The 27,914-nt window shown below is 39.2% G+C and overlaps 1 protein-coding gene across 4 annotated transcripts in view; it reads left to right on the plus strand.

Annotated features, from left to right (window-relative positions):
• The window catches only part of GBF1 (golgi brefeldin A resistant guanine nucleotide exchange factor 1), a 324,935-nt gene that overhangs the window by 24,417 nt on the left and 272,604 nt on the right, over positions 1–27,914 (plus strand). For all 4 annotated transcript variants that reach the window (XM_026710970.2, XM_026710972.2, XM_026710971.2 and 1 more), the window contains exon 3: positions 7,842–7,908. In XM_026710970.2, coding sequence (XP_026566755.1) covers positions 7,842–7,908 — 67 coding nt within the window. The remainder of the gene's footprint in view (positions 1–7,841; positions 7,909–27,914) is intronic.

Raw genomic sequence — 27,914 nt, forward strand, 5'->3', positions numbered from 1 at the left:
GCAAGCGACCCTTTTCAGATTTTATATGGGACTTTAGAAGGGTCGCAAGCCACCTCAAAGATTGGCCTGAAAAATTAATCTTGCACTTTTTAAAAAACGCCATTGACCCAAAAGTAAAGAAGGCCTGCGACATTAGGGGAGTACCAGAGACCCTGAAAACGTGGTATGCAGCCATCCTCAATTTAGACTGTGACATCAACCAACAAAAAAGACCGCTATCTGAAGGCCCTCCTAGAAGAGCTGTGGCCAGGCAACAGCTGACCAGACCTGCTGAAACTGCTTCTACCCAAACCACCAGAATGATAAAGTGTTATTGTTGTGGCTAGGGTGGCCATAGAGCAGCTGCACCTGTTCCACAAGCTCCACAACTGAGGTTCTGATACAACCGCCAGGAGGTGGAAAAGTCAAGGAAAGCCGCCTGACACTAGCCGCTTTGCTAGACACACCATAGAAGGTCCACTCCCCGCAGAAGGGAGCAACAAACTTCCAGATCAACACAGCCTCCTTGGACAACCCACTGACGACGATCCTATGGTGAGTGCACCCATCACACTTTTTACCATTAAAGTGAAGTTAGTGGTGCCTGACATGGGGTGTGATGACCCGGAGTGTACCACAAACATAACAAAAACCAAAACGTAAATAAAGGTCCTATAATGCCTTCAACTTGGCTTCACTGTTCAACTGTTCACAGTTGGAGATTAAATTATTTTCAAAATAACATTCCAAACAAAAGAAATACAGTTCAAAATTAAAGAGCAGATAACAAAGCAAAAAACAAAAACAAACTGCAATGAAGAAAGCTCCACAACAGACCAGGATAATTAATTAGAAACTTCAAGAAGATAATCAGGTACAGTCCGTTGGAAGAACACCAACCAAGATAAACCTTGTACAGGAAAAACCACTCTTTGTCTTCAGTGTTTGCTAACACGCAGGTCCAAACTCTTATGCAGGTCTCACACCTGCAACTCATGAAGAGGATCATGACCCTCTCCTCCTGAGTAGACCAGGTTTTTCCCTGATTTCCTCCCTGCGTGCCCTAGGATGGATAGGGTATGGGCCTGGATCCTCCTCTGACTGCTCAGCTGGCCTCTACCCTTCCCCAGCCTCCTCCACAACCTCTGGAGCCACACTTCCACCCCTGTTGGCTTTTCCTCTCCCTCAGTCTCCACCAGGGGCATGACACTATCCCCCACACAGGGCCCCCTCCCCCAGGACCAGGCGGACAAGGATGTTGAGGAAACAGAGCATGGAAGTCATGGGCCAAACCAGGAGCATGAACATCAGTGGCATCGACCCAGGTGAAGTCCTCTGGTCCATAACCTTTCCATGCCAAATACTGAAATGGGCCCCGCAACTGGCATGAATTTCGGATGCTATCCACTTCGTACTCCCCCTCTCCCTGAGGGGCTACCAGGCCCGGCAGTGGTGGAGCTGATCTATGCGGGCTGTCGGCTGATACAGGGACTAACAGGAAGTGATGAAAAACAGGATGGATACTGTTAGTGTTTGGGGATAAACCCCCGAGCTGAGTGCACAGCAGCAGTCAAGCCAGGCAGCCAAATGAGAGTGAGGCTGGGCCCAAGAGTATACACACACTTGAGACAAAAACACTGTTTGTGGTTTTAAATAGGTATTTAATTCACACAGAGATTAAGAAGAGTCATTCAGTCCATATGTCAGTATCCAGTTTATCAATCCAGTTACCTAGTCTTTTAAACAGTAAATACAATGTCTTTATCTGCTTGTAAATCTTCTTCTTAAGATACCTTTCTCTCATAGACAATGCTGAATCCATAGCTCACCAAGCAAACAGTCCTTGTGTTAAGTTGAGAGAAGTATCTTGCACAGTAGACATCTCATACAGGAGGAAACAGTAGCAGACAGACTAGAGACCAGTAACACCAGGAACCACCAGGAATCAGACCAGGATCAGAAACCAGGATCAGAAACCAGGAAGTGTTACGTGTCTCTCACTGCCTCTTATTGCAACTTACAACCGCACCCATAATTATGCAATGACATTGCAGTTTTGGAGCTTAAAGCTGCAAACACTTAAAACTAGGTTTTATATATTCATTCACCCAAACCAGTTGGTGTATTCATATACCCAACAGATACGCATGGTCCATGGCAGGGAGAGACAAAAAACCACAGGACTGATCACCGCCTCTACCAGAAAAGGTCCCAAGTAATGGTGATTGAGCTTTTTTGATGGCTGCGTCATTGGTAAGTATTGAGTAGAGAGCCAAACTTGATTGCCTATCGCTAATGGCAGAACATTGTGATGGTGTTGGTTTGCAAAGCATTTGTAGTCCTCCTTGGCTCTCTCTAGTTGGTCTCAGGCCATGTGGTACACAGCTTTTAACTCTTGCAAGAACGTATCCACTTCCGGAACTGGGGAGTCAGGCAGGGCTAAAGGGAAAAGTTGTGGATGAAAACCATAGTTGGCAAAGAATGGGGACACACGGGTGGATGCATGTTGAGCATTGTTGTAAATGAATTCTGCCACTGGCAGCACTTCCACCCAATTGTGTTGTTGAGTATTGCTGAAACAGCGGAGGTACTGCTCCAAAATAGCATTCACTCTCTCTGTCCCCCCATCAGTTTTGGGGTGATATGTGGATGACAGACATGCCTGAACCTGCAGTTTCGTGAGTAGGATCTGCCAGAAGCATGCCATATATTGTACCCCCCCGATCTGATACTATTTGGTCTGGTAACCCATGCAACCAGAATACATGGGAGATAAACAACTGGGCCGTTATCCTGGCCGTAGGAAGACCCGCACACGGAATAAAGTGGGCCATTTTAGTCAACATATCCACCACCACCAAAATGGTTGTAGCACTCTTCAGTGGTGGCAATTTAGTGATAAAGTCAAATGAAACTGCCCCCCAAGGTCTTTCTGGCATGGGTAATGGCTGCAAGAGACCAGGGGGCGCACCAGGAGCATACCTGGCCTGTCGACAGATCCCACAGGATGCCACATATCCCGACACATCATGCTTAAGTCTCGGCCACCAAAATGTCCTTGAGATGAGGTGCAGTGTTTTAAACACCCCAAAGTGTCCTGCCGCCAGACTATCATGACACTGATGTAGGATAAGGCCACAAAGAGGACCTGCAGGCACGTAAATGCTATCATAGAACCGCAACAGGACCCCAGTATATGCTTAAGGAGTCTCTTGCTCCCATTCTCATCCAATTCACAATGCTGAGCTGCCACAAATGGGTCCTGTCGCTGCGCCTCCTGAATCCTCACTCGAAGGTCCACATGTTTCTCAGTAGCCGTCAACCGTTCCAATGGAATCACCGTCCGGGGCAAGATTTTGTCCTCCCTTCGGGTATATTCAGGCTTCCAGGGTAGTGCATTAGCACGTTGATTCCACCCACTTGTCACCCAGAAATCAAATTGGGCAAAGAACAACGACCATCTCACCTGACACTGGTTCAATGTCCGAGCTGTACGTAGGTGTTCCAAATTGCAATGATCTGTCCGAACCTCGATCTGGTGACAAGCCCCCTCCAGGTGGTGCCACCATGTCTCAAAAGCGACCTTAACAGCCAATAGGTCCTTGTCCCAAATCGTATAGTTGCGCTCCGGAGCCAACAACTTCCGGGAATAATAAGTGCAAGGGAACAAGGTGCCTGCAGGAGCATAGGTCTGGAGGAGCACCACACCAACAGCCACATTGGAAGCATCTGTTTCCACCACAAACGGCTGGAATGGATAAGGGTGTTTGTGGATAGGCTTGGAAGCAAAGGCGACCTTCAGTGCTTTGAAAGCTGCCTGCTCCTCAGCAGCCCAATGGAACTTCTCCCCTTTCTTGAGCAGATTAGAAAGGGAAGCAGTCAAGGCAGCAAAGCGGGGAATGTGCAGTAATAGTTCATGAACCCCAACAATCGCTGCACATCCTTAACCTGCTGTGGAGGTTCCCATGCCTGTAACAACTCGACTTTTTCTAGCAGGTGAAAAACGATGACCGAAGAAGTCTATCATGGTTTGTGCAAACTGACACTTCTCATGCTTAGCAAACAGGTGGTTATCACTCAAGCATTGCAAAACCAGCCGCACATGTTGCCACTGTTCCTGCAGGGAGTCTGAGTAAATTAAAATGTCATCTAGATAAATAGCCACAAACTGATCCAATAAATCACGGAAGATGTGCATGAAACACATGAACACAGCTGGAGCATTGGTTAATCCAAAAGGCATCTCCATATACTCAAAATGACCGTACCTTGTCCGGAAAGCCATCTTCCACTTGTCTCCTGCACGAATGCGAACCAGGTTGTAGGCCCCCCGCAAGTTCAACTTCGTGAAGAGCTTAGCTTGATGAAGCCGCTCAATCAGTTCAGGGATGAGGGGAAGCGGGTACTGATTCCTCACTGTGATTGCATTCAACTTGCGGTAATCACAGCACAGACGTAGTTCCCCTGATTTCTTTTTAACAAAAAGAACCGGCATAGCCAAGAGAGAAGTAGAAGCCCGGATAAACCCTTTCCGGAGGTTCTTGTCAATAAAATCCTGCAATGCGACCAACTCCGGTTCTGGTAGGGAGAATATTTGACCCATAAGCAATTTTGCATTGGGCAACAAGTAAATTGGAGACTCATACGACTGATGCGGAGGCAGCTGATCCGCCTCCTTCTCCCCAAACACATCAGCGAAGTCCACCAACTCCGCAGGTAGATCCAAGTCCACGAACGTTGCCACACCCCTGCACAGGAGCGCAAAGAATGGTTGGCACACTTCCTATCAAGAAACTGCACTGCTCCAGACGACCAGACGATCTGCAGATCGTGGACCTTTAAACTCCAAGCCCAGCACCACCGGAAAATGAGGTACTGCAGTCTAATACACATGCAAAGGGGTTTGGTTACAGCAACCACAGGTCCTGAACGAAGGGGCTGACCATCAATCATCTCCACCATTACTGGTGGGGGCACCTGTTGCTGGGGAATGAACCACTGCTCAACAAAGTGAGCTTCCATGAAATTGGCTGTGGCCCCTGAGTCGACCAAGGCTTGGATCTACACTGTTCCCTTACCAGGCATGAACACACTTGCTGTCAGCACAAGTTGCTTCACCAATGATGACTGGAGTGAAGATGTCGAAGATATCAAAAGATGGTGAAGATGGCGGGCCTGAGGACTTTAGAACCCGACCTACAGACTCCCGTAGACTGGGCGATGCTTGTTTCCTGCCACTGCTGGCGAGCCACTGATTGTGCTATAGAACTAGAACACGGGGCAAAACTACCAAAACCAAAGATGTATTCCATGACACCAGCTGAAATGACTGAATTGAGGAAATATATCAATAGCAATTTGGACAGAGGTTTTATTGAACCTGCCAAATCTAAGTTGGCCACTCCAGTGCTGTTCAAAGAAAAGAAAGATGGCGGGGTTGAAATTATGTGTTGATTTTAGGGGCACGAGCGCCATTTGTGTCAAAAACATGTATCCTTCCCTCCTATGAAGGACTTATTAAACCATCTGTCAAAAGGCAAGGTCTTCACCAAGCTAGATCTGAGAGAAGCTTACTACCAAGTCCGCATAAAAGAGGGATATGAATGGAAAACAGCCTTAAAAAAAAGTTTCCAATTGCGAGTCATGCCTTTTGGACTTCATGGGGCCTCTGCAGTATTTATGCAACTAATCAATGAAGTGTTATATCCGCACCTGTTCCAGGGGGTCTTTGTCTACCTGATTGACATCTTATATTCAGCGAAACCATTGAGGAACATGTCAAATTGGTCAGACAAGTCCTGAAAAAACTTTTGGCCACCAAGTTATTTGTAAAACTCAAAATGCGAATTCCACAAGGAGTTGCTGGATTACTTAGGCTACCGAATATCCAGCCAGGGAATTGAGATGGACCCTGGTAAAGTGAAAGCTGCGCTGTACTGGCAACCCCCTAAAACACGAAAGCAACTTCAAAGCTTTTGGGGTTTTGCCAATTTCTATAGACAATTCATTCTTTCTTTTTCCGAGGTTGCCCTCCCTTTGACAGAGTTATTAAAAACGGGCCCTTCATCCACCAAACTGAAGCCCAGTCAGCCCTTGCTTGAGAAATATTCCATTTCTGATGCTCCTCAAAATTTTACAATTGGTTTAAAAATTACAAAGGAATCAGATGTATATAATTAGGTATTATCTATATCAGGAGTCCCTAGCCGCTGGTAGCCTGGCTTATTTGTAACTGGGCCATGTGAGTGGTAGGCCGGAACCCAGTTCCCCTCTTTCCCTCTCCCACCTGGGCCTTCAAGCCGCAAAGGTTGGGGACTGCTGAAATATATGTTTAATAGTGCTGTCTATAACTGACAGACTTTAGGCTGGATTTTTGAAATAGCATTCAACTGTTTTTACTTCAGCTGGTAGGATAGTAAGTTTCCAGCTTTACCATGAGATTCCCTGTATTTTTTCTTAGTTCATTTCAAGAACTATTCCATTGGTGCAATTACCATAGTTTATTCTTATTCTTTTTTATGTATTAAACTTATGTGCCACTCATCTTACCCAGAGGGGCTCTAAGTGGTTTATAATTGTAAAAACCCATAAGATAAAACATTAAAGTATTAAAACAAGAAATATTAACAATAAAATTAAGTTAAAATTGTCAAAACGTGAAGAAGGGAGCAAGAGGCACATTGAAAAAGGTGGGATCTTTTCTTAATTCGTTAACTACTTCCAGAATGATATTGTAGTGGATGACCAGACTGAGCCTGAGGGAGAGGCCAAACTCATTTCCCTTGACCATTAATTGATCAGATTCTTGTAGAGAACTTAAGCTTGCAATAAATCTTTATACTCATTTGAACTGCTTGAATTTCCTGATTTCCTCGCATTTAACTGATATGCTCTCATTAATATAGCTGATGCAAATGTTTTATAAGTTTCAATGATACATTTTAATCATCTTTTCCTGTTGTATTAATGTCTCTAGAATAATATCTCTAGATTTCTGAAGCAAAAGTTATCATGCATTCACAAATGTATGTCTTAAAAGAGTTCAGAACAGGTAATAGATTAACATGGATTTCTTTCGTTAAAAAAGTGTTCTAATATTCCACAAAGGAAATTTATTTTATTAATTCAAATGTTAGAATTAATTGCGTTCTCAGATTTCAACATTGCAGTCACTAGAGCATGATCTGATGCTGCATTTGAACCAATAGAAAACTCTATCACTTGAGCCATCAGATTTTGTCGGACCTTGATTCTTGACCGAATTAAGCGCTCAGCAGATATCAGGGTAATTGAAATCAGGATAGTGTAATGCTGGAAGACGTCATCTATATTTTTGCTTGTTCATATAGTCTGTGGAAAAGAAACCCTCACCTGAATATATTATTTTTGTTTCTCTTGCAATTCTTAGCTAAATGCTTTTGACAAGATTTTCATGCTCCAATTCCTAAATTTCTGTGCATACACATGTTTTCTTTAGGAATGCTGTAATATCCTTTCTTATGAGTGTTTCTTTTAAATTCGTTGTTGCCATCCATGCTGTCATCCCAACAAGTCTAGTGATGGCTAACATATCACTTTTGTTTCCCTGGATTAGGATCTCTAGGTGCCTTGTCTGTTTCCCATGCTCTATTCTAGTGTATTGTGCTGTGGGATAGAAGCATCTGAAGTTTTAAGTTATATCATTTACTGTCCTCTCCTACAAAAAAACCTTCAGAAATAAGAACTGCTAATATTGCTAATATTCAGAAAAAATGGTTTTATAATCATACCTTTGTATAGAGTGCCATTGAAGAGATTAAAATCTTCATTCTCTCTTCTGAGGATCCAGCTTTAAATATATAACAATATATTCATATGTTTAGGATGAAGAGCGTGATCCCTTATTGCACAGCTTCAGTGTTTTGAAAGAAGTTTTGAACAATGTAACTGGTAAGTCTTAAAATTAAAAATAATACTATGAAGTAAGAAATATGTGCATGTAGATAATCAGGGAAAATGACCCTAATTTAAGAATATCTCATCTCATTTTGTGAAAAAGCAGATTTTGAGGAAAAAAAGGTTATTCACCTTTTATTAGATTTTCATGTTTTATTATCAATATGTAAGATGGCTATTTTTAATTTATAATTAGATTAAAAAAACTTTTCTTCCAATCTTCTAGTTTTACATTTTTGATTATTTGTTGTTTTCTCCCAACAAGAAATGTGTGTTAATTTTTACTCAAATTTCCTCATTTTGAGTATCTTCACTGTTTTCAGCTTCTTTGAATTTTAAATAATGTCTGAGTCTATCATTTTTAACATATTTTAGCTATAATTTCTGAATTTACTTTATCTTCTAATAATATTTGTATGCAATAATATTGCAGTGTTATACTAGGCTTATTTATTTTTCTATAGAATTTACAACATGATTCCCTTCTAAGAGGCGTTCTAAGCATATAGAAATTTCAAGTGGTCTTGTTTGATATAATCTGTTTCTTTTGTAATGTCTTCTTCTGATCAGTATTCATGTTTCTGATAGTATTCTTCAGTTGTGTTAGATACTCTTTGATGTATTTTTTTTCTTAACACATAACATATTCTAAACAACTTTAGCCAGTTATTCATTAGATAGCAATCTTTTTACAGCTAAAAATTATTTCACAAACGCTTTTTCTTTGGCATTATTTACACCTAAAATTGGCTGTGGTGAAAACTTTTTATAATTTCTAACTGCTCATTTTTAAATTGCCTGCATTTATTTGTATTTTTTCAGCATCTTGATTCATTTCTATATTATATTAGAACATAAAAGCATTTGTTTCTCATTATAGACCCTTATTGAAGGCATCACAATGTTGTTTAGGTGGATGCTCTTTGTTGTTTCATTTTCGATTTCTATTGGACCAGATAGGCATTCTTCTATATTAAGCAGTGTGATAATCTGATGTTTTGTTTTATAAGAATATTTTAAGTTATCTTTGTGACATCCAAAGGCATTCTTGAAAATAAAAGTTATGCTTGAGGCTATGCTTTGCTTTGCAATATACAAATTTAATATACATTTAATTTAAAAGTATATCATACTAAAACTCTTGTATTTATAATCTTTAATTGGGTGAAACATTGCATCATAGAGCAGGTTCAAACTTTTGGAATCGAACTGCCTCAAATGGCTTAACTTACAGAATGCACCCAAAATCTGGGACCCATGATTCCTTTGAAATTGAAATTTAATAATTTTAATTTCAAAACAAATAATTTCAATTTCATAAAAATTAGCATAAAACATTTTATAACATAATACAAAAGGTCATGAAACATTTCCTATGATCAACTCCTGATTGAGCCTTTGACTCTGCTATACATTTGAACACGGATACTATCTTCAAGGCAGATACATTTCTGAGTATCTTCCTGAAATTTTAAAACTTTTTCAACTACATTAGAAGCTCTGCCATTATTTGAAGGTATTGAAGAATCTGATAAGAAATAACTCTGAAATGATGACTCAAGAGGTCACAGATTTTCTAGTGTAAAATAAATTCAGCTGCCATCTTCTCTAACTTCTTCCCCACAAAGCTGAAGATCTGAGCACTTTGTCCTGCATGTGTCACATTGTATGTTTAGAATAAATTATAGCTTCACATTGTGTGGCATTTAGACTTTAATCTTAAGAGATTGAGAGTTGGATTTTGAACTCCTTGGTCTGATATTGTCTTATTCAGAGGTTCATTTGAATTTATAGGTTCTGTTGAAGTATAATTAAGAGTTATATTGTAAGCTGCTTGTACTGTGTAAATGGATTTATAAATTGCCTTTAAAATTTTATGCTAAATACAGGAAGATCTGAAGAATCTTCATACTTAGGTCTTCATTCACTTATTTTTAGTATTTGCATATTTAAGAAAACAGTACTGTACAATTTCCTTCTTTATATATGTTCAGTACTGGTTCTACTTTTTATCTAATTATTAGTTATGTATTAGGCTTGAATTCACTAACATACATTCTTTTTCTCTGTTGCCATATGTGGCATTCAAAGTTCCATTAGAAATCTGTCCACATATGCAAGTGCCTAACTGATTTGTTTTTTACTTCGTACGCTATTTTCTGTGAGTAGACCAGAGTGTGTGAGAACCGTCCCCATCTGGTTGGAAAAAAGGTCATAGAATCAATGGTGGGATACTACTGGTCCGGCCTGGTTCGGGCGGATTGGTAGTAAAAAATGCTACTGTTTGGCCAAACTGGTAGTTAAAAAACAGTTACCGGTTCAGCTGAACCAGTATTTTTTTTTCCTCCCAACAATCAGCTGTGCCAGGATCCCCCTCACTTTCTTACTGCTTCACCCAGGAGGCTTTCCTGAGGCCCAGGAGGAAAAAAAAATCCATAAAAAACTGAACCATCCTTCCTGAGAAGCAGGGGTCTTGAAAAGGCTATTGTTACGCCCGAAACCCTTGATGGCTCAATGGAACAATTAATCAATTAAATGCATTGAATCAAAATCCTCACAGCAAGCATTTAATCAGGGTCTTTTCTCTGGGAAACTGCTTTAGAGCCCATGACAAATTATATTAGCCAGAGTAGCTTTGTCCCCACTTTGAGACAGATTAAAAAGCTTTCCCATAAGATAAACCTTGGCTTTCTGAAAATCTGCAGAAGCTAGCTCCTAGACAAACTTGCTTTCCAGCTCTGTTGCATTTCTCCCAGCAGCTCAAGATGCTCTTCTTTTGCTGGAGAAATGGAAAAGCTGCAAATGGAAGAAATGTGAAGGGAAACCAAAAAGTTTGTGGGACTAAAAAAAAAGTTAAATTAGATCTTCCAATGCAAAAAAAAGAAGAAATATTGTGAATTGGAAGGTCTGATTGAACTCTTTTTTTAGTCCCACAAACTTCATCAGTTTCCCTGCACATTTCTTCCATTCACAATGCAGCTTTTCCATTCTCCAGCAAAAGAACAGCATCTTGAGCTGCTCCATTTTTTTAAGCAGCACAGCCAAGAGCAGTGGTCAGGCAATGGAAGGCATTCCCTGTTCTATTCTTGCTTGGAGGGGAACCAGGATTACCTGGTATTCGCTTACCTAACAGTCACAAGACAATGAAGCATAAAGAGCAGCTTCACTCAGACATTTGAGGTCAGCCTCCTGCCTTCCCTGGGCTGCCTCTGATTTCAGGTTAGAGGCGGAGGTTGTGAATGGAATTCCAGACTACGGAGTCATGCCTGCAATGAAGGGTAAGCTGGTTTTGCCAACCTTTTTTTCAGTTCAATCTCGTAGCTTTATGGGATATTACGATATTATTTAATGAAGCATTTTAGATGTATGCATAGATTAGATTACAAAGTAAAAAGAATGAAGGGTTCTGATTTTGTGTGCACATAAACTACCAAATGACTGAAAAATGAAAAAACTGTAACATCTTTCATACAAGTTTAGGTAACATTTTGCTTTATGCAAAGATAATACAGAAAATCTTCATGTTTAATGTACAGAACACTATAATAGTTACTTGAACATTTCATTGGGATAATAGGAGAGGCAGTGCAACATCAGCATGCTTAAAGGAACAGATTCCAAAATCCTTACTGTGGAATCAATAATTACCTTTTTGTACCTCATTATTGAGGTACAAAATTCTTCTGTGACATTTAATATTATTATTTAACTGTGATTGAACATCACTTTAAGATTACTCTGAAGACATTAATTTTGTTTTGCTGAGTTGTATAGATGAGTTTCAGTAGTAGTATTGAACACTTCTACTTTCATGTTTTAGGGCATTTTTCAGCTCTTGCCTAGATTCTTCTTGAGCATTTCTTCATTAAGTTATGGAACCAATGACTTTCATATTCAGATTTATTCAGGCAGTAATCTTGACATTTGAGTCAGCTTTTGCATTTATAGTAATATATATTCTGTATTTCCTCAGTCCCTATTGAATTTTTTTTAATCTGTTCTGGATGCAAATTTCCAACAGCCTTGTCTCGCTTCTCTAATTCTTTTTTCACTCTCCCCATTGTGGATTATGTTTGATCAGGTGTGGCAGGAATATCCTTTCTCAAGCTGCGCCCTTTATGTTAGTCAATATACTCTCTTCTCCCTCCCATTTCTTCCATCTCCTCTGAGCTTTATCAGTTGACTTATAATTCTACAATTCTCATTGGAATTTAATGCAGTTTGTTCATTATTTAAACAAAATCTGTTTAATGAGCAATGTAAATGTTAGATATGTTGCAGAAGAATACCTTTTTCTCCTTAGTGACATTGCTTATTTAACTGTTTAGGAATTAGACATGGGGTGCCCCAGTTGAGACAGAAAGGTGTTTACCTTTAAAGCTAGGGCCTGCAGTAAGTTTTTCAGTTCACTCATTGATTTATTACTTGACTTTTGGAAGTTTCCATCCTGACTTTATATGGACAAGTAGATTTTTTGCTTCTTCTTTTTTAAAAATATATATTTTAAAATTATATATATAATTCATAGTGCCTTTTTATATTATTTTTGTCCCAAGATTTTACAACTTTTAAAAGTTTTGAATATCTCTCAATAGCTACTTACCTAATACTTGCAAATAAGTTCACAAATGTTCTCCCTGTTGCTGATAGATATAAATGAAAGCATGTTTGCCTTTATTTAGAAAAAATGTATATAAAAATAAGATTTTTAAAAAATATCTAGGACTATTTTTTAAAATGCAATATTAAAGGAACATATTAAAAGCAATTTTACTATGCCTTTTTAAAAAAGCCTTTCATTGCTAATTTCCTTTCAAAGATTTTAATTGAAAAAAAACAGGACAATAAAAGAAACTTATTGTTGAAAGTTATGCTTACTTACCTGCCTCCAAAACGGGCTGCATGGGAACTTCTGGGAGAGGTGGAGCAGCGGGGTGGTGGGGCGGGGCCAGCCAGGAGTGGGATTGGGGGGTTCTCCAAACTGCACAGAAGCTTAGCTAGGGGCTCTCCCGAACCCCTGTGAACCCCCAGCAGCCCACCCCTGGCGGAAAGATTGGGGAACTCTGGACCTCCTACGTCCATTCAATTCTGTTATTTTGTTATTCAAGTGGCTGTAAATTGCAATTCCTGCAATTCTTATTCCATTAAGGAGCAGTTTCTAGGTTGTTGTCTCATGAGGCAACTATAGTCTTTGCAACAATTTCAGACAGCTAAGAAGGTAGATGGAAGGGGAGAAGAACTGTTTGCAAGGCCAGACCATACTTGGAGAAGAGACAACCTGATAACTTTTTAAATCTGAGCTATGTATCATGTGCATGTGTTCTTTTACAAGATTGTAGGAGATTCCAAATAAAGTAAAAAACAGCATTTTAAAATCTTTTTCTCTTCAGGTAATACTTTTCCAACTTTAATATTTAATGAAAGTAGCAATTAAATGCATGATTTTTCATAGCATTATAGTCTATTATTGGCTATAAAAATTTATTTTTAAAAATTTGGTTACTCCCTCAGGAAATAGGAAGGGGTGTTAGGTAAGTTTGGCTTATGTTTGTAGGATGTAATTTTTTTTAATGAAGATCTTAGCTGTGTTAATAATAATGCTGCTGCTGTTGTTGCATTTGGGGGTTTCATTGTTGTAACTTTAATTATTGTTAATTGTCTAGAATTGTGGACCAAGGACTATATGCATTATTTAGATAATTAAATTATAAGTTATTCCTTTTAAATTATTTCTACATAGTGCAGATAATATTTAATTGATAGAGCAAATGTTTTGAAACTACTTCAAAAGGCAACTGGATTGTTTTACCAGGAGGAATAAAACATGTCACTTCTTATCTAAGAAGCTTTAACAGTTGTGATGGTGAAACATTTTCCTCCTCAAGGAAAAACAGTCCATTTGTTCCAATAGTTCTCTCAAAGCATCTTTGAGAGAACTATGACCTGGATGACTGAGAATCTCCATGTCAGGCCCATCCATCTTGAATCGGATTTGGGGCTCCCATAAGGGAGGATGGGTAACGGTGGGAATGAAAGTAAAGTGAGAAGGGAGGATAGCCACAATGACATTCTTTCACCAGAGCTCAAGGCCGAGTCACTGGAGTTTGGACAGGAGTGACCAGACTTGGCAGGAGTTCAGAATGGAGGTGGATTGGAGAGTGGGACTTGAAGGTCATCAGTAAGGGGGTTGTATGTAAGTTTAATTTAACAGAGGAAAACGCAGGACTTCAGATTCGGGTTTTCCCAGATGTGCCAAAATGACTTCTCTAAAAATTCTTACTTGGATGGACTGTCTCTAAATGCTGAATTCAGATGGAGAGTTTGGTTGGAACGCTGACTCTCCACAGACATTTTGAAAACTAATGTTTTTCCTAGAATATTTGTTTCAAAAATTATATTGTTTATTGCCAATTCCTGTAATAGCTCTAATTAAATGGCAAGAAATAGTTTTCTGTGTAGTTTGAAACATATGAAGAACATCATTTAAACAGAAGTTTTGTTTTACTAGTTCTTGCTTATTGACAAATAATTCTAGTTGGCCTTAGTATTATATAAACCAGAATGGCATCTACTGTTCATTGAGAACATCACTGTTCATTGAGTTTCATCAGTGGAGGCTTTCAAGAAGAGATTGGACTGCCATTTGTCAGAAATTGTGTAACGTCTTCTGCTTGGGTGGGGGGGTTGGACTAGATGACCTACGAGATCCCTTCCAACTCTGTTAATCTATATTTGTACATAGCTATATAAAATTTGCTTGTTTTAAATCTAATTTTTGCATCTTCTAAACAAATATCCTCCAAGATAGTAAAAAATTCAGAGATAATTATGCAAGTCAAGGGGATACCTAACATGGACTCAACTATGACAGAATTGAATAATTGCCTCAAAATAAAGTTATTTTTAATGAAGAAATTATTTTGTTTGGAATATAAATAATATGGCAATTTCTTAGCCAGAATTGAGTAGTAATATGAAGAAATTACATGTATATACAGTTGTGCTCATAAGTTTACATACCCTGGCAGAATTTATGATTTCTTGGCCATTTTTCAGGGAATATGAATGATAACACAAAAACTTTTCTTTCACTCATGGTTAGTGTATTGCTGAAGCCATTTATTATCAATCAACTGTGATTACTCTTTTTAAATCTTAATGGCAACAGAAACTACCCAAATGACCCTAATCAAAAGTTTACATACCCCAGTTCTTAATATGGTGTATTGCCCCCTTTAACATCAATGACAGCTTGAAGTCTTTTTTTTGGTAAAGTTTTTATTTTTTATAACAAACAGACAAACAAAACATAAAAACATAAAACCATCTTTCAATTATATACATACAGTGTGTCAGTTGGTTACAATCTTTTGTGCTATCCTTTTTTTTACCATTACTCACAAGTTGTACAAATTCTCACCTTATCAATCTAACATGTGCTCATGTAATATCAATTATTAATCATTCATTTGACTAAACTGTTTTTCCATCATTCTATACGAGATATTCTAAATTTCATTATGGTTTAATCTTACATATTCATCCAATGGTTATATATTTTATATTGTATTCTATATCAATCTATTAACTTTTATTGTAAAGCTTCCTAATCTATTTCTTTACCATGTCTTTTTATCTAACCATTGATAAAATAAAACCCATATCATATACAGGTGAAACTTGAAAAATTAAAATATCATGCAAAAGGATTTGGGGTTTTCATGAGTTGTAAGCCATAATCATCTCAATTATGACCCATCACGGCTTAAACTATCTTGCTTTGCATGCAATGAGTCTATCTCATATATTAGGTTCACCTTTTAAGTTGCATTACTGAAATAAATGAACTTTTGCACGATATTCTATTGTGCATCTTGAAACAGCCTCACCACATGTTTTCAGAGAGTACTGTATTTCACCTGAAGTTATTTGTGGGTTTTTCTTTTATTTGTGGTTTTTTTTTTTATCCTTTGTGCCAACCTGTGTGCATGTTATCAGACCAAAATCACCAGGGTATGTAAACTTTTGATCAGGATCATTTGGGTAGTTTCTGTTGTCATTATGATTTAAAAAGGGTAAATACAGTTGACTGATAATAAATGGCATCAGCCACTACTAACCATGAGTGAAAGGAAAGTTTTTGTGTTATCATTCATATTCTCTGAAAAATGGCCAAGAAATCGTAAATTCAGGATATGTAAACTTATGAGCACAACTCTCTCTCTGTGTGTGTGTGTTTATGTGTATATGTTTACATAATCTCATCTATCATCTATTATGCTTTTAAATCAGTCCTGACTCCTGATAAGTGTCTGAACAAGTTCCTGCAGTTTTCTTGACAAAATTTTGGAAGTGATTTGCCCTTGCCTGCTTCATAGAACTGAAGAGTAACTGACTGGCACAAAGCCACCCAACTGGCTTTCGTCCCAAAGGTGGGACTAGAACTCCTGATTTCTAGCCTGTTGTCTTCATCACTAGACTAAACTGGTTCTTTGCTATATGTTTATTTTTAGATTGTGTTATTTGATTTCATAAATGATAATTACAGAAAAGGGGAAGATACCAAAAGAAACAAATGTTATTGCACAAATTGCTGTCGAAAATAGGTACAAAAGGATCTTTATGATATGAGCGTAAGGAATACAAGAATGTGTCTTCAGTCTATAAAGGTAGTGTAAAGAAGGTTAAGACAATATTAAAATAAAGTACTCGTTTTTTTCCTTATAATGAGATATTAAATTGCAAATAATTTAATAAAGTATGGAGAAGAGGTATAATTGTTATAGGTAGTGATTTGAAGTCATGATCATGAAGGAAGAGATCATAGAATAACATAGTTCTTTTATTGAGTTTTGTTTCTCCAGAATCAGAGAACTATATTCCAGAATGCTGAAAAGTTGTTATTCAAATATAATTTTCCCAGATGTTAAATATAATCTTCCAGTGAGCAGACATTAAATAGGGTATGTGTATTTAATTCTGACAACTCATTCATCAGCAAAACATTCTATAAAGAGTGAGTTTCAATTAAGACAAGGCACTCTTAAATATTTGTTTTCTTTAATGATCAGACCACTGGCATCATTCAGTGATTTTATTTCAATTTTATATTATAGAGAGGCAAGTTGTAACTTTACAGATCCTTACAGCAAGAGCTCTCAAATAGTAGGTTAAAAATACTTGATTTACTTGGTACACAAGTAAATTGATTATTTGTATATTTATTTTTTTGTAGAATGCATTTATCTATTTACATTTACACTTGCAGTACAATGATTGTAGAATACATTTACATTTACCCATTCATCCATAATCATAAGGAAAATGTTGTTATGGTTTTAGAATTTGCTTTGCTTAAAGCATGTGAATCAGGTTTTTAATGCAGTCAAAACCTCTTTTTTGTGACATCTATTGAATGTATTACAAACTATTAAATATAGCAATGTATTAACCCTATCCATCAATAGGATTTGGCTTATTTCATGATGGTTTGTGTCATGGGCATAGCATGCCTATCCATAGTTTGGAGTATCTGTAGAATTATTGAAATTTGGTATTTTTATCTATTTTGAGGAATATGGAAAATTTGCTAAAGTGACCCAGATAAATTCAGAACATTCAATTTCCCTCCCATTCATGCCAGACCTGTTCTTCTGCAGGTTCATTCTGAGAAAGAAGGGCAGTTTGCTAGTTTCCGGAAGTAAGTTGCTTGGAACATAGTGTTTGGGAGAAAACAGGACTGATTTGTGACCAAACTTCTCCAGAATATCTAAGCTCGTTTGGACCGCTTACTACTGAAAACTCTTCAAAACAATATGGTTCAGCCTTTAAGAATGGCATGGCCTGGAAGTAAAGAGAATGTAAAGAGACTAATGCAGACTAATCCCTGCATTGCATTGACAAATTCTGCCTAGCCCTAAAAATAATGGATAAAAACACTGAACTTCATTAACCTGTTCCAAACGGTCTGTTGCCAGAATTATGGATTTTTGCATTAATTTTTGCAATTTTAAATTTCTAGTCTTTCAAATGAAAATGTCTTGGTTGGTAAGACAAAAGAATGCTTAAATCTAAAAAGTAAAAATTAATTCTGCATTCACTATAGTGTTATTGTCAAATGACCTCAGTGTATCCTTTGAAACATTTGACTGGATTAAGAATTTATTTGAAAGGGTTTTTTTTTGTTTTTACTAATGTTATTTTCACTGAAAAAAAATGACATCAGTTTGTGATTCAAAACATTTGATGGGATAAGGAATTTATAATAAGCTGATAACTGAAAAATCCAAAGCCATTGTAGAGAAATATAGAAAGTCCTTGATTTACAATTGTTTAAAAACGGTTTAAAATTACAGTCTCCTTGGGAAAAAGTGACTATAACTTGTCGTCAAAGTTATGACTGTCACATGATAGCTCTTTGGACACTTGGCAAGTAGCTCCCATTTACAATTTGTGAACTTCCCAGCCAGCTTCAAACAAGCAGACAATTTAGGATGTTGGCTTTCTTAATAACTATATTATTTGTTTAAAACTATTGATTTGCTTAATGACAACATAATTTCCTTAATAACCATGGTAAAAATTGTTGTAAAATTGGGTCTGGTCATATGATGACTTGTTTTATGATCACAACAACATGTCAGAAATTCCAGTCCCAATTGTGGGATAGTTAAAAACTACCTGTACACTAATGCTTCCTTAAAAATAAGTTTCTTGACAATGTTTCTGAAATTTGAAACTGTGTCAGATCCATGTATCTGCCATTTTTCAATGGAAGAAGGGGGGGGGGGAGTTGGTACAAGTAATCCTTTTCGATGTAACCTGAATATATCTTATATTGAATCTGTATAACTTGCACATGATATACAACTGGAGGACTGGAGCCAGATATCTAGAAACTTGTCACCTCTTGGAGAGATAGCAAGAGGAGAAGGGACCATAAAAATTCCAGCTCTGGAAGATACCCCTGGGAAACTCTTCTAAGATACATTCCCAGAGAAGGGGAGGGGGGAATTAACATGTTGGTTCTTTGTTTGACTAAATCCACATTTAAATAAGGGGTGGGGTTCTAATTCCCTTTATCTATTACTGTATGCCTGGAAGCATCTTAGATTCTGCTTTGACTAGTACTGGATTCAGTTCCTTACAATAAAGAATTCCTTTTGAAATACCTAGCTTTTAGAAGTTCATTCTTTTCGATTTTAGGGGAAAAGTCCATTGCTTACAGTGTGTAACATGAGCATTAAAAATTAGACTGAGCATATTTATTTTGTTTGCAACATTTTATTTGTGGGAGTCAATGTTTTCTACAGTTATATTTTAAAACTAGATATGAGAGTGCCTGCAAAAAATAATTATTAAATACAAAATATGCATGTTGTCTTTGAAAATATTTCAACTTAATCTGTTTTAATGAAAGTATTTTTTAACATTGTAAGGTTATTGGTTTATTTAAAATATGAAATTAATATAGATTAAAATTTAATTATACAAAGTAACATGTAAATTTCTTTCTTGCATAGCCATAGACCCAAGCAATTATTAGCTGTGTGGATGAGGAAGGGTCACAGAAATTATGTTACTTTTTAAAATGGTCATTGTATTGCAGAGCCCTTGCATTGCTTTTCACTGCCCAGAGTAATTGGGTCTCCAGGACCCAATTAGGAAGATATTCTGAGAAAAAATTGAATCCAAAATATGTTTTATTTATTATTAAATATGCTTCCTAACTCCTAGCAACTTTGGTTGTTTACAGATTGTTAAAAACAATGTTAAAGCAAGAAAACAATATATAGAACAAAAAAGAAGAAAGATAACAGATATAACATCTGGAAAGTAGAGAAGTACTATAAATGATTATAAATGATTAACCCTTTGTAATGGCCTTGAAAAATATTATAATTGAAGAAGCCGAATATGTTTTTCCTGATCAATATATGTCATCTTTTATTAATGCAGAATAAACAAGGAACTACTAAAAAAAAGATTTCACTGGTGCTGCTGGGCAATATCTCCAGCATCCTAAAAGTAGTAGCATCCATTAAGTCCTTCTCATACATTCCTCCTACCCTTCAGCTGCGAAAGGGGAATTCGGAAAATACAGCCTCCTTTCTAATCACAAATAGAGACAATATGTAAAAGGAATAAATGTATTTTCTAATTAGCTTTTGGCTGAAAACCTGGCAATTGGGGAAGATGCAAACTTGCAAATCTAAATGAAAAATGGAAAGGCTCTTCTATCAGAAGAGGAACCACCTCCCCTTTCCTCAATCCAAGAAGAGCAGGAAGAGTGATGGTTAGTGAGTCAGATCCAAAAGAAATTAATAGAGATTGCTTTTAAGCACAGCCAGAAATGTGGAACTGACTAAATATGGTAGGATCTGTATAATAAAATGGTTTGGTTGTCAATACAAAAGACATTTTTTTTCTGGAAAAAAAAACTTTGCCTTTTAACTACAAAGTAATTCTTTGGAAATTTGAATAAGGAAGAGTTGGTAAAAGGCTGTTCCATTTGTCATAGTCTGTCTTTCCATGATTGTATATGTGCATGAGTGAAGAATATTATAGTAAGCCCTCTGTCTACTTAGTATAAAAAGTTTCCGGTAGAGGATAAAGTTGCACTTTACTTTCAAGTATCATTTATTAAGCAGTCACTTGGATTTAATAGTAGCAAAGTAATTAGATAACAGATTACAGGAAAACTAAGAACAGAATAGCAAATGCTGCTGTTAGTTGTTTATAAAATGGCAAGAAGTTAGAAATCTATACATTCATTAGTGCTGAGTGTATTCTAATTTATATGAACCATACTTCATTTCATAGAAATTTGAATATTGCAAAATTCAGTATTTTGTATTTTACTTTCATATGTTCCAAAATTAGCTGTGATTTATTTCTATTCAAGAAAATTATTTGGTCCTGGAATTGAATGAACAATTTCTTAGGCATATTAAAAAGCTTTTAATCACCTGTTGTAGGATGGAATAAGAAGCTTGGAAGTAACTGGGAGAAGCCTTATATTTGACATATAAAGTAGTTAGGGCCAGTTAGTTATTCAGGCTCATGAAGGTCCAGAATATTAAAATTACCTAATTACATACTAATAGGAAGGCTATGGCAAATCATTTTCCTAAGAAAATCACATATGTGCACATAGTTATTTTCCACCATGCTGCTTTGAGAGTCTAGCATTGGGATATGACTCCACCCTCTGACGTCATATAATAGTCTGCCCCTATAAAAAGCCAGCCTCTGCTGAGAGCCTTAGCTTTTTGACTCAGCTCTTGTGACATTAAGAACTATTGTCTCTGGAAGCTCTTTCTAGAGTAATGGAGAATAACTGGGCCCAGCCAGGACCATCAGGCATGCAGGCTATCCAGGGCCCTGAAGTCTCAAAGAGATCTCTAAAGAGAAGACACCCAGGAGTCCTTTCAGCCAACAGGGAGGCAGCAGCAAAGATCAGGGGCAAGGTCCTTTCCCCCAAGAAAGCTTCGAAGTCAGAACTCAGGGCAGAAAAGTGCAGACATGCTGCCCTGGGAAAACAGGTCACAAAAAAATTTCAGCAATTACAGGAGCAGGGGTTTTCACAGTCAGGAGAATCTCAGGCCTACACCGACCAAGCCCTGGAAATGGTGTGTGTGTGTGTGTCAGATGGGAATTCTGCAAACCATCTTCAGGCTTGGTCCCCCGAAAGGCCAGAAGAGACCCTTCCCCAGGATCTTAGCAGGTCAGGACCTTGTTTCAGTCCTGCTACTTGGGAATCTGGTAGGCCCAGTCCTCAGAGTTTATTGCCCCAGGGGGTATAGGGCAGAGGCATCTTTTATCCCAACTGCGGCTGGACTCCACCCTGTGGCCCCTCCCCCAGAAGGCAGACCCCAAGATATCCAAGCTATGGTCTTTGTGGCAGTCAGACAGGGCATCGCTGAAGGATTCCAGCAGCTCCTCCACCCATCAGGGAGGGCCCCCTAGGATCCTCTCCTCCTTCTGTCAGGTAAACCCCCCTCCTCATAGGGAAGTCTCCAACCCTATGGAACTAATGTATTCCTTCCATTCCTCTAACCGGGAAGACAGAAAGACAGAGGCTCCTCATACCACTCAGAGCAGGAGAGATCGTCAGAAGAGGAAAAAGGAGAAATCAGAAACCCCTTCCTCTCAGATGAAGAGGAGAATAGTCTGGAACAGCCATCAACTAGGACTGTCTTCAAACCTTCCTTCTTTAGGTCTCCCCTACAGAAGGCCCTTGTTATGGCGCAATTAAGCCCAGAGGAAGTGGCGCCAGAACCACAGGTCCCTATGGTCCATGGAGATGTGTTATTCTCCAAACCTGTGATCCAAACTGAGGTTCTCCCCTCGCCATTATTATTCTTGGATTTAGTGAGGGATCAATACAATACTCCCCTGTCAGGACCCCGTCCCTCATCCCAAAACAAAAGATTCTTTAATGTGGGGTCCTCTCTGGCCAATGCATTAGCTCTGCCAACTGTAGATCCCCCGGTGGTAGCCACCTTTGCTTCCTATGGCACTCCTACGGAACCAGAGGATGTCTTGAGGCATGAGGACAAGAAATTGGAGCAAACTCTAAAATGCACTCACCAGGCCGCAGCCTGGGCAATGAAAGCATCCACTACGGCCTCATTCTTTACCATGTTGGCTATTTGTTGGTTTTACACCAACTTCAAGACAGGGTACCCAGCTCCGACATCAGTTCCCACCAGGACCTCAACAAAATAATTGCCGAAGCTGAATTTATGGCCGACGCTACACTTAAGTTCTGCCAAATTCGCATCAAAGGCATTGGCCTCCTCAGTTTATGCAAAACACCTTCTCTGGATCCGCAACTGGCAGACCGACTCTCGCCGCAACTGGCAGACTGACTCTTGGTGAAAGTTGGTGGTCACCCCTTGCTCTGGAGATAACCTCTTTGGAGCAGCCCTGAAACCATATCTGACTGAAACCAGGGACAAAAGGAAGGTTCTGCCAACCTACAACAAGAGGTCAGAATTTCAATGCACATCATATTCCAGGCCTCCCAACTTCCATCCAGAAATCAACACTTGATTCAATCACGACCAGAGAACGTATCCGCCTTCCTGAGAACCACAGCAGGACCGCCAACACAGACAACAGTTCTCTGGTAAGCGGTCCTATCGAGGGGGAGGAAGTTGTTCATGCAGATGCTCTAAGTAACTGCATCCACTCCCCTCCCATTGGAGATTGCCTGACCTTTTTAAAAACCAGTTAGGAAGAATCAACAACGGACGCTTGGGTTCTCAGGATGGCCTTCGCCTTCAGTTTCTCTCCCCTCCGCCACCGTTTTTTGTCAGGTGTCCAATCTCATGGGACAGATCTAAACGGGCTCTTATGGACTCGGCCATCCATCACCTGGTGGACATCAGAGCCATAGAGAGAGTTCCTTGGGATCAGCCGAGGTCGGGTTTCTACTCCCGCCTTTTTGTCATCCCAAAGATCCGGGAGGGTGGAGAGCGATCCTTGATCTCAAGTTCTTGAACAGATTCATCCCATACAGGTGTTTTAAGATGCAGACGTTAATTCCATTCTTCAGATCGTCCGAGAGAGCGATCTCCTCTCTCCCTTAGACCTCACGGAGGCCTACCTCCACATTCCAATCTGGCCTCATCATTGCCATTTCCTTCTGTTATGGTGGTGAATAATACCAATACTGGACCCTTCTGTTTGGCCTTTCATCGGCACCATGGGTTTTTACTAAGGTCTTGGCAGCATTGGCAGCCCACCTCTGAGCCTTGCCCGTGAGGGTCCAATGCTACCTGGACAACATTCTGATTCAATCTACCTCCATCCAGGCGGCTGAACAAGACCTTCGGATCACAGTGCAACTGTTGCAGGAACATGGATTCTTCATAAACCTTGTCAAAAGCCAGCAACCTGACTGTTGCACCTCAGGGTGATCATCAACACAACTCGCTGCGAGGTCTTCCTTTCCCAGGACCGACGGCCTCAACGAATTGATCAGCAGAATTGGACTGCTTCACACCATCCCGCTGTCTCTCCTGCCCCAGTTGCTGGGGAAGATGATCTCCTGCATCGATGTTGTGCCATGGGCATGTCTACATGCCCGCACCCGGCAGTGGTTCCTCCTCCCCTTCCAAAGTGTGGAGACCAGCCATTCTGCCTTCAAGGTCCTGCTTCCCCTGCAGGTTCTTCACTCCTTTCGGTGGTGGCAATCCCAGACCATTACGAAGGGGCACCCTTTCATGGAGACAGACAGAATTATAGTCACTATGGATGCTAGCCTTTACGGCTGGGGAGCCCATGTAAACAGGTTTTTCTCCAGGCTTCAGACCCAGGGAACGGAGGGGACCAAGGCTCTTTGGAGCAAGTGGCCTTCAGGTCTCCTCTATGCCTTACCCCCTCTTCCGATCATTCCGGCCGTCATTCAGAAGATATTGGAGGAAAAGGCGGAGCTGATACTTCTGGTGCCACATTGGCCCAGAAGACCCTGGTTCGCGGACCTCATGAAGCTGTCCTCTCAGAGGCCATGGAGAATCTCTGCCTCCAGGATTTCTCTCAACCAGGGGGCCCTTCTACATCCGGAATCCCACTGGTTCCAACTGCCTGCATGGCAGTGGCAATTGTTGAGGGATTCCAGCCTCTCAGACAGTGTCATCGAGGCAATACAGGCTTCTCGTAAACTGTCAACAACCCAGCTTTATGATGCCACCTGGAAGAAATTCTGTGAGTGGTGCTCTGGGAGGGCCTGGGACCCCATGTCAGCATCCGTCCCTGAGGTATTACAGTTTCTCCAGGACGGGCTGGACAAAGGGCTAGCGCCAAAAACTCTTCCCAGACAGGTGGTGGCCTTAGCTTCAGTCCTTTCATGGGATAAGTATTCATCCCTCTCCCATCATCCCTTGGTCCGCAGATTCTTGAAGTGAGCCTTGAATCTGCGTCTCCCCATTGTCCATAGGTATTCCACTTGGGATCTCCCTAAGGTCGTCCAGGCCCTCACACGTCCTCCTTTCAAACCCTTACGTACAGTGGGTCTTCGTCCCTTGTCCCTCATGTTATCCTTCCTGGTGGTGATCACATGAGCCAGGAGGGTTTCTGAATTGGTGGCCCTTTTGGTGAGGTCCGATTTATGTGTTTTTCGACAACCGGGTGGTCTTGCATTTGGATATTTGTGTCCTTTGTGTCAGAAATTAACTCTTGGTTCCACAGGACTCAAGACATTGTACTCCCAGACTTTTGTCCCAAACCCCACCATGTGTTGGAACATCAGAAGCACACATTGGACGTGAAAAGGGCACTCAGGATTTATATAAAATGCATTGTGCCTTTTCGCAAAACTGAATCAACGTTTGTGTCCTTTCAGCCTGCCTCCTTGGGGGGGGTCTAAGGCCTCACCTTCCATGTTAAGCAGGTGGATCAGGGTGTGCATTTCTACCACCTATGAAACCTTGGGCTTGCCAAGTCCCAAGAAACTGACTCCATACTCTACTCGGAGCTCAGCGACGTTGGCAGCTTGGCTACCCAGGCTCCGATCAAGGAAATTTGTAGGGCAGTTACATGGACTTCCCCGTTCATCCGGCACTACTAGTTGGATTCGTTTGCATCTGCAGAAGCAGCATTTGGACAAAGGGTATTCCAGCAGGTGTGTTCTATGCCGGATTAGGCGGGCCAGCTGGGTCCCTCCCTTGGGCATGCAGGCTTTGGTATGCCCCAATGCTGGACTCTCGAAGCAGTGTGGTGGAGAAGGGGCGTTGGTAGATTTACCAGTGAACGCCCTTTCTAAACACGCTGGAAGAGAGTCTAGCCCCACCCTGTGGCCATCTGGTCTTGTTTCGGGGTGGAGGGTTTGTATTCTCACATTGTTTGTTTTTTATTCCAGAGACAATCTTAGTCTGTCAAGATACTGGATTGCATGAGAGGACTCCCAGCGTAAATGCTCTTTGCGAGCAGCACACCTCAGTAAAATAAAATGGAGAGGGAGATTTAGAATGAGCCTCGAGGTAGTTATGTGGCTTGAAGGATCCACGGTTTTCTCTCTCCAGTTGCACTAACTGTGGTCATCAGTGCCCTGCTGGGACAACTGACCTGCGGAGGAGAGTGGATCCTTTTAGAAGAGATCACTTATCTATGTTGATTGGTATTTTCTAATAGGTGATAGCTCTCTGGGTATCTGGCAAAGAAAAACCTTACCCAGTTGTTCTTGTCTTTAACAGAAAGGTTTAGTGATTATTAAAAAAACAGTGTAACAAAATATAGTATTACATGACAAAAATCATGCCAAGTATAGCAATTAAACTCTCATGTATTTCTAAATAATTGCATACTAAAAAAAGATGCTATGCATAAAAAGAATATTCCAGTTTTATCCATTAGTGATGTGCAATATGTGAAATGTTTAATTTTTCACTAATACAAGGTCAAAGAAATGGAACTGTTGTCAACTAACATTTTTCTATAGATTTTATGGTAAGATCTGTTGGGAAGGTTTCTCATGTTATATCTTAAATAATCGTACTCATAATGACACAAGTAGTCATAATCCTTTTTCAAATAAACAAAATAATTTTGGGGAACCCCTGGATTATTATTACTAATAAAGTTTCATATATGTATATTAAGAGAGTTCTAGCTTAGATTTTGAAATCCGAAGCTAACCTTTGAATGTCTTTGAATGTCTGCAGTATCTTTTTAAGGACGTTAGCTCTTTTAGATTCTTTATCATACAGGTTTGTGACATTATCATCAAACTTCCCCTCTCCTTTTCCAGGATCTATTCATAACCTGGTGCATGGTTGAAGATATTGGAAATAATGCTTGATATTTTTAATATTTGAATTGATTTAATAGAAGTATTTGTCCAATATAAATTACAAGCAGTGAACTGTATGCCACAGTTTTCTAAATGCAAATAAAAATAAGGCAAACATTTTAAAGCAAGTTTATTATTTATTTATTAGATTTTTAGGCCACCCATCTTCTCTATAAGGTGACTCTTGGCAACTATATGTATGTGACATAATTTTAATGATAATATTTACATATGAAGAGTTTCCATTAATCATAAAATCAGTTTTTTTTTCCTCAGTATTTCAATCTTTTTCTTTCATTCTTTTCATCAAAAATGGTAGAGACCATTATGGTAGAGACCAGTGGTAGAGACCAGTACTGTATAGAAACATGGCTTTCCAAGCTTCTATAATTTTCTAGAAGGTTCACTACAACTTTGCTAAGATATGCAAAACAGAAAAGAAAATAATTGAGTACTATTGTGATTTTAATTATTTTGTTTTATACTGCAATTCTTGGATTCCTTAAGATAAAACTATTTTCTGAGTTGTGATAGAATACATATGCAGGTAGGTTGGTATTCTGAATGTTTTTTTAAAGGAAAACTTTACAAGCAATGTGGGAGCTAGTAGTAGAAATTTCAAAATGCAAATAACTTTATAAATAAAGAGGAAATATTTTTAAATATATGAATAACAAAAAAAAATTGAGTCCTGAAAGTATTTCTTTTTGAAGAGTTAAAAAAGGCAGTATGATCCAGTAGATTCAACTTCCAATTGTCTTTTGCTAGTTAGGTGTCTCTTCACTGGAGGTGACAATGGAGAAATGGACATGTTGCTATTGCACATATATCTGGCGTCTGATAATAGGTTCCAGGAAGTTCAGTGGAAAATTAAAATAAAGCAACATTTATAGCTGATTGAACTTGAATAGCAGTTTGCATGCTGAATAGCAAATATGTGGACTTCAGCATTCCAGGAGTCTGATGCAATCCTTTTGAATGTGATTGATATACGAGTACAGAATGGACTGTGGTCTCAGTAATGTTCAAACTATTTCATCTCAGTGTTTTATCTCAGTGGTTCTTACCCTTCCTAGTGCCATGACCCTTTAATACAGTTCCTCATGTTGTGGTGACCCCCAACTATAAAATTATGTCTTGGTTCTTAAGACCATCCAAAATATGTGTTTTCTGATGGTCTTAGGTGACCCCTGTGAAAGGGTTG

This window comes from Pseudonaja textilis, chromosome 4 (assembly GCF_049901715.1).
Source record: "Pseudonaja textilis isolate UNSWEBS1 chromosome 4, rPseTex1.2, whole genome shotgun sequence".
Classification (NCBI taxonomy): Eukaryota; Metazoa; Chordata; class Lepidosauria; order Squamata; family Elapidae; genus Pseudonaja; species Pseudonaja textilis.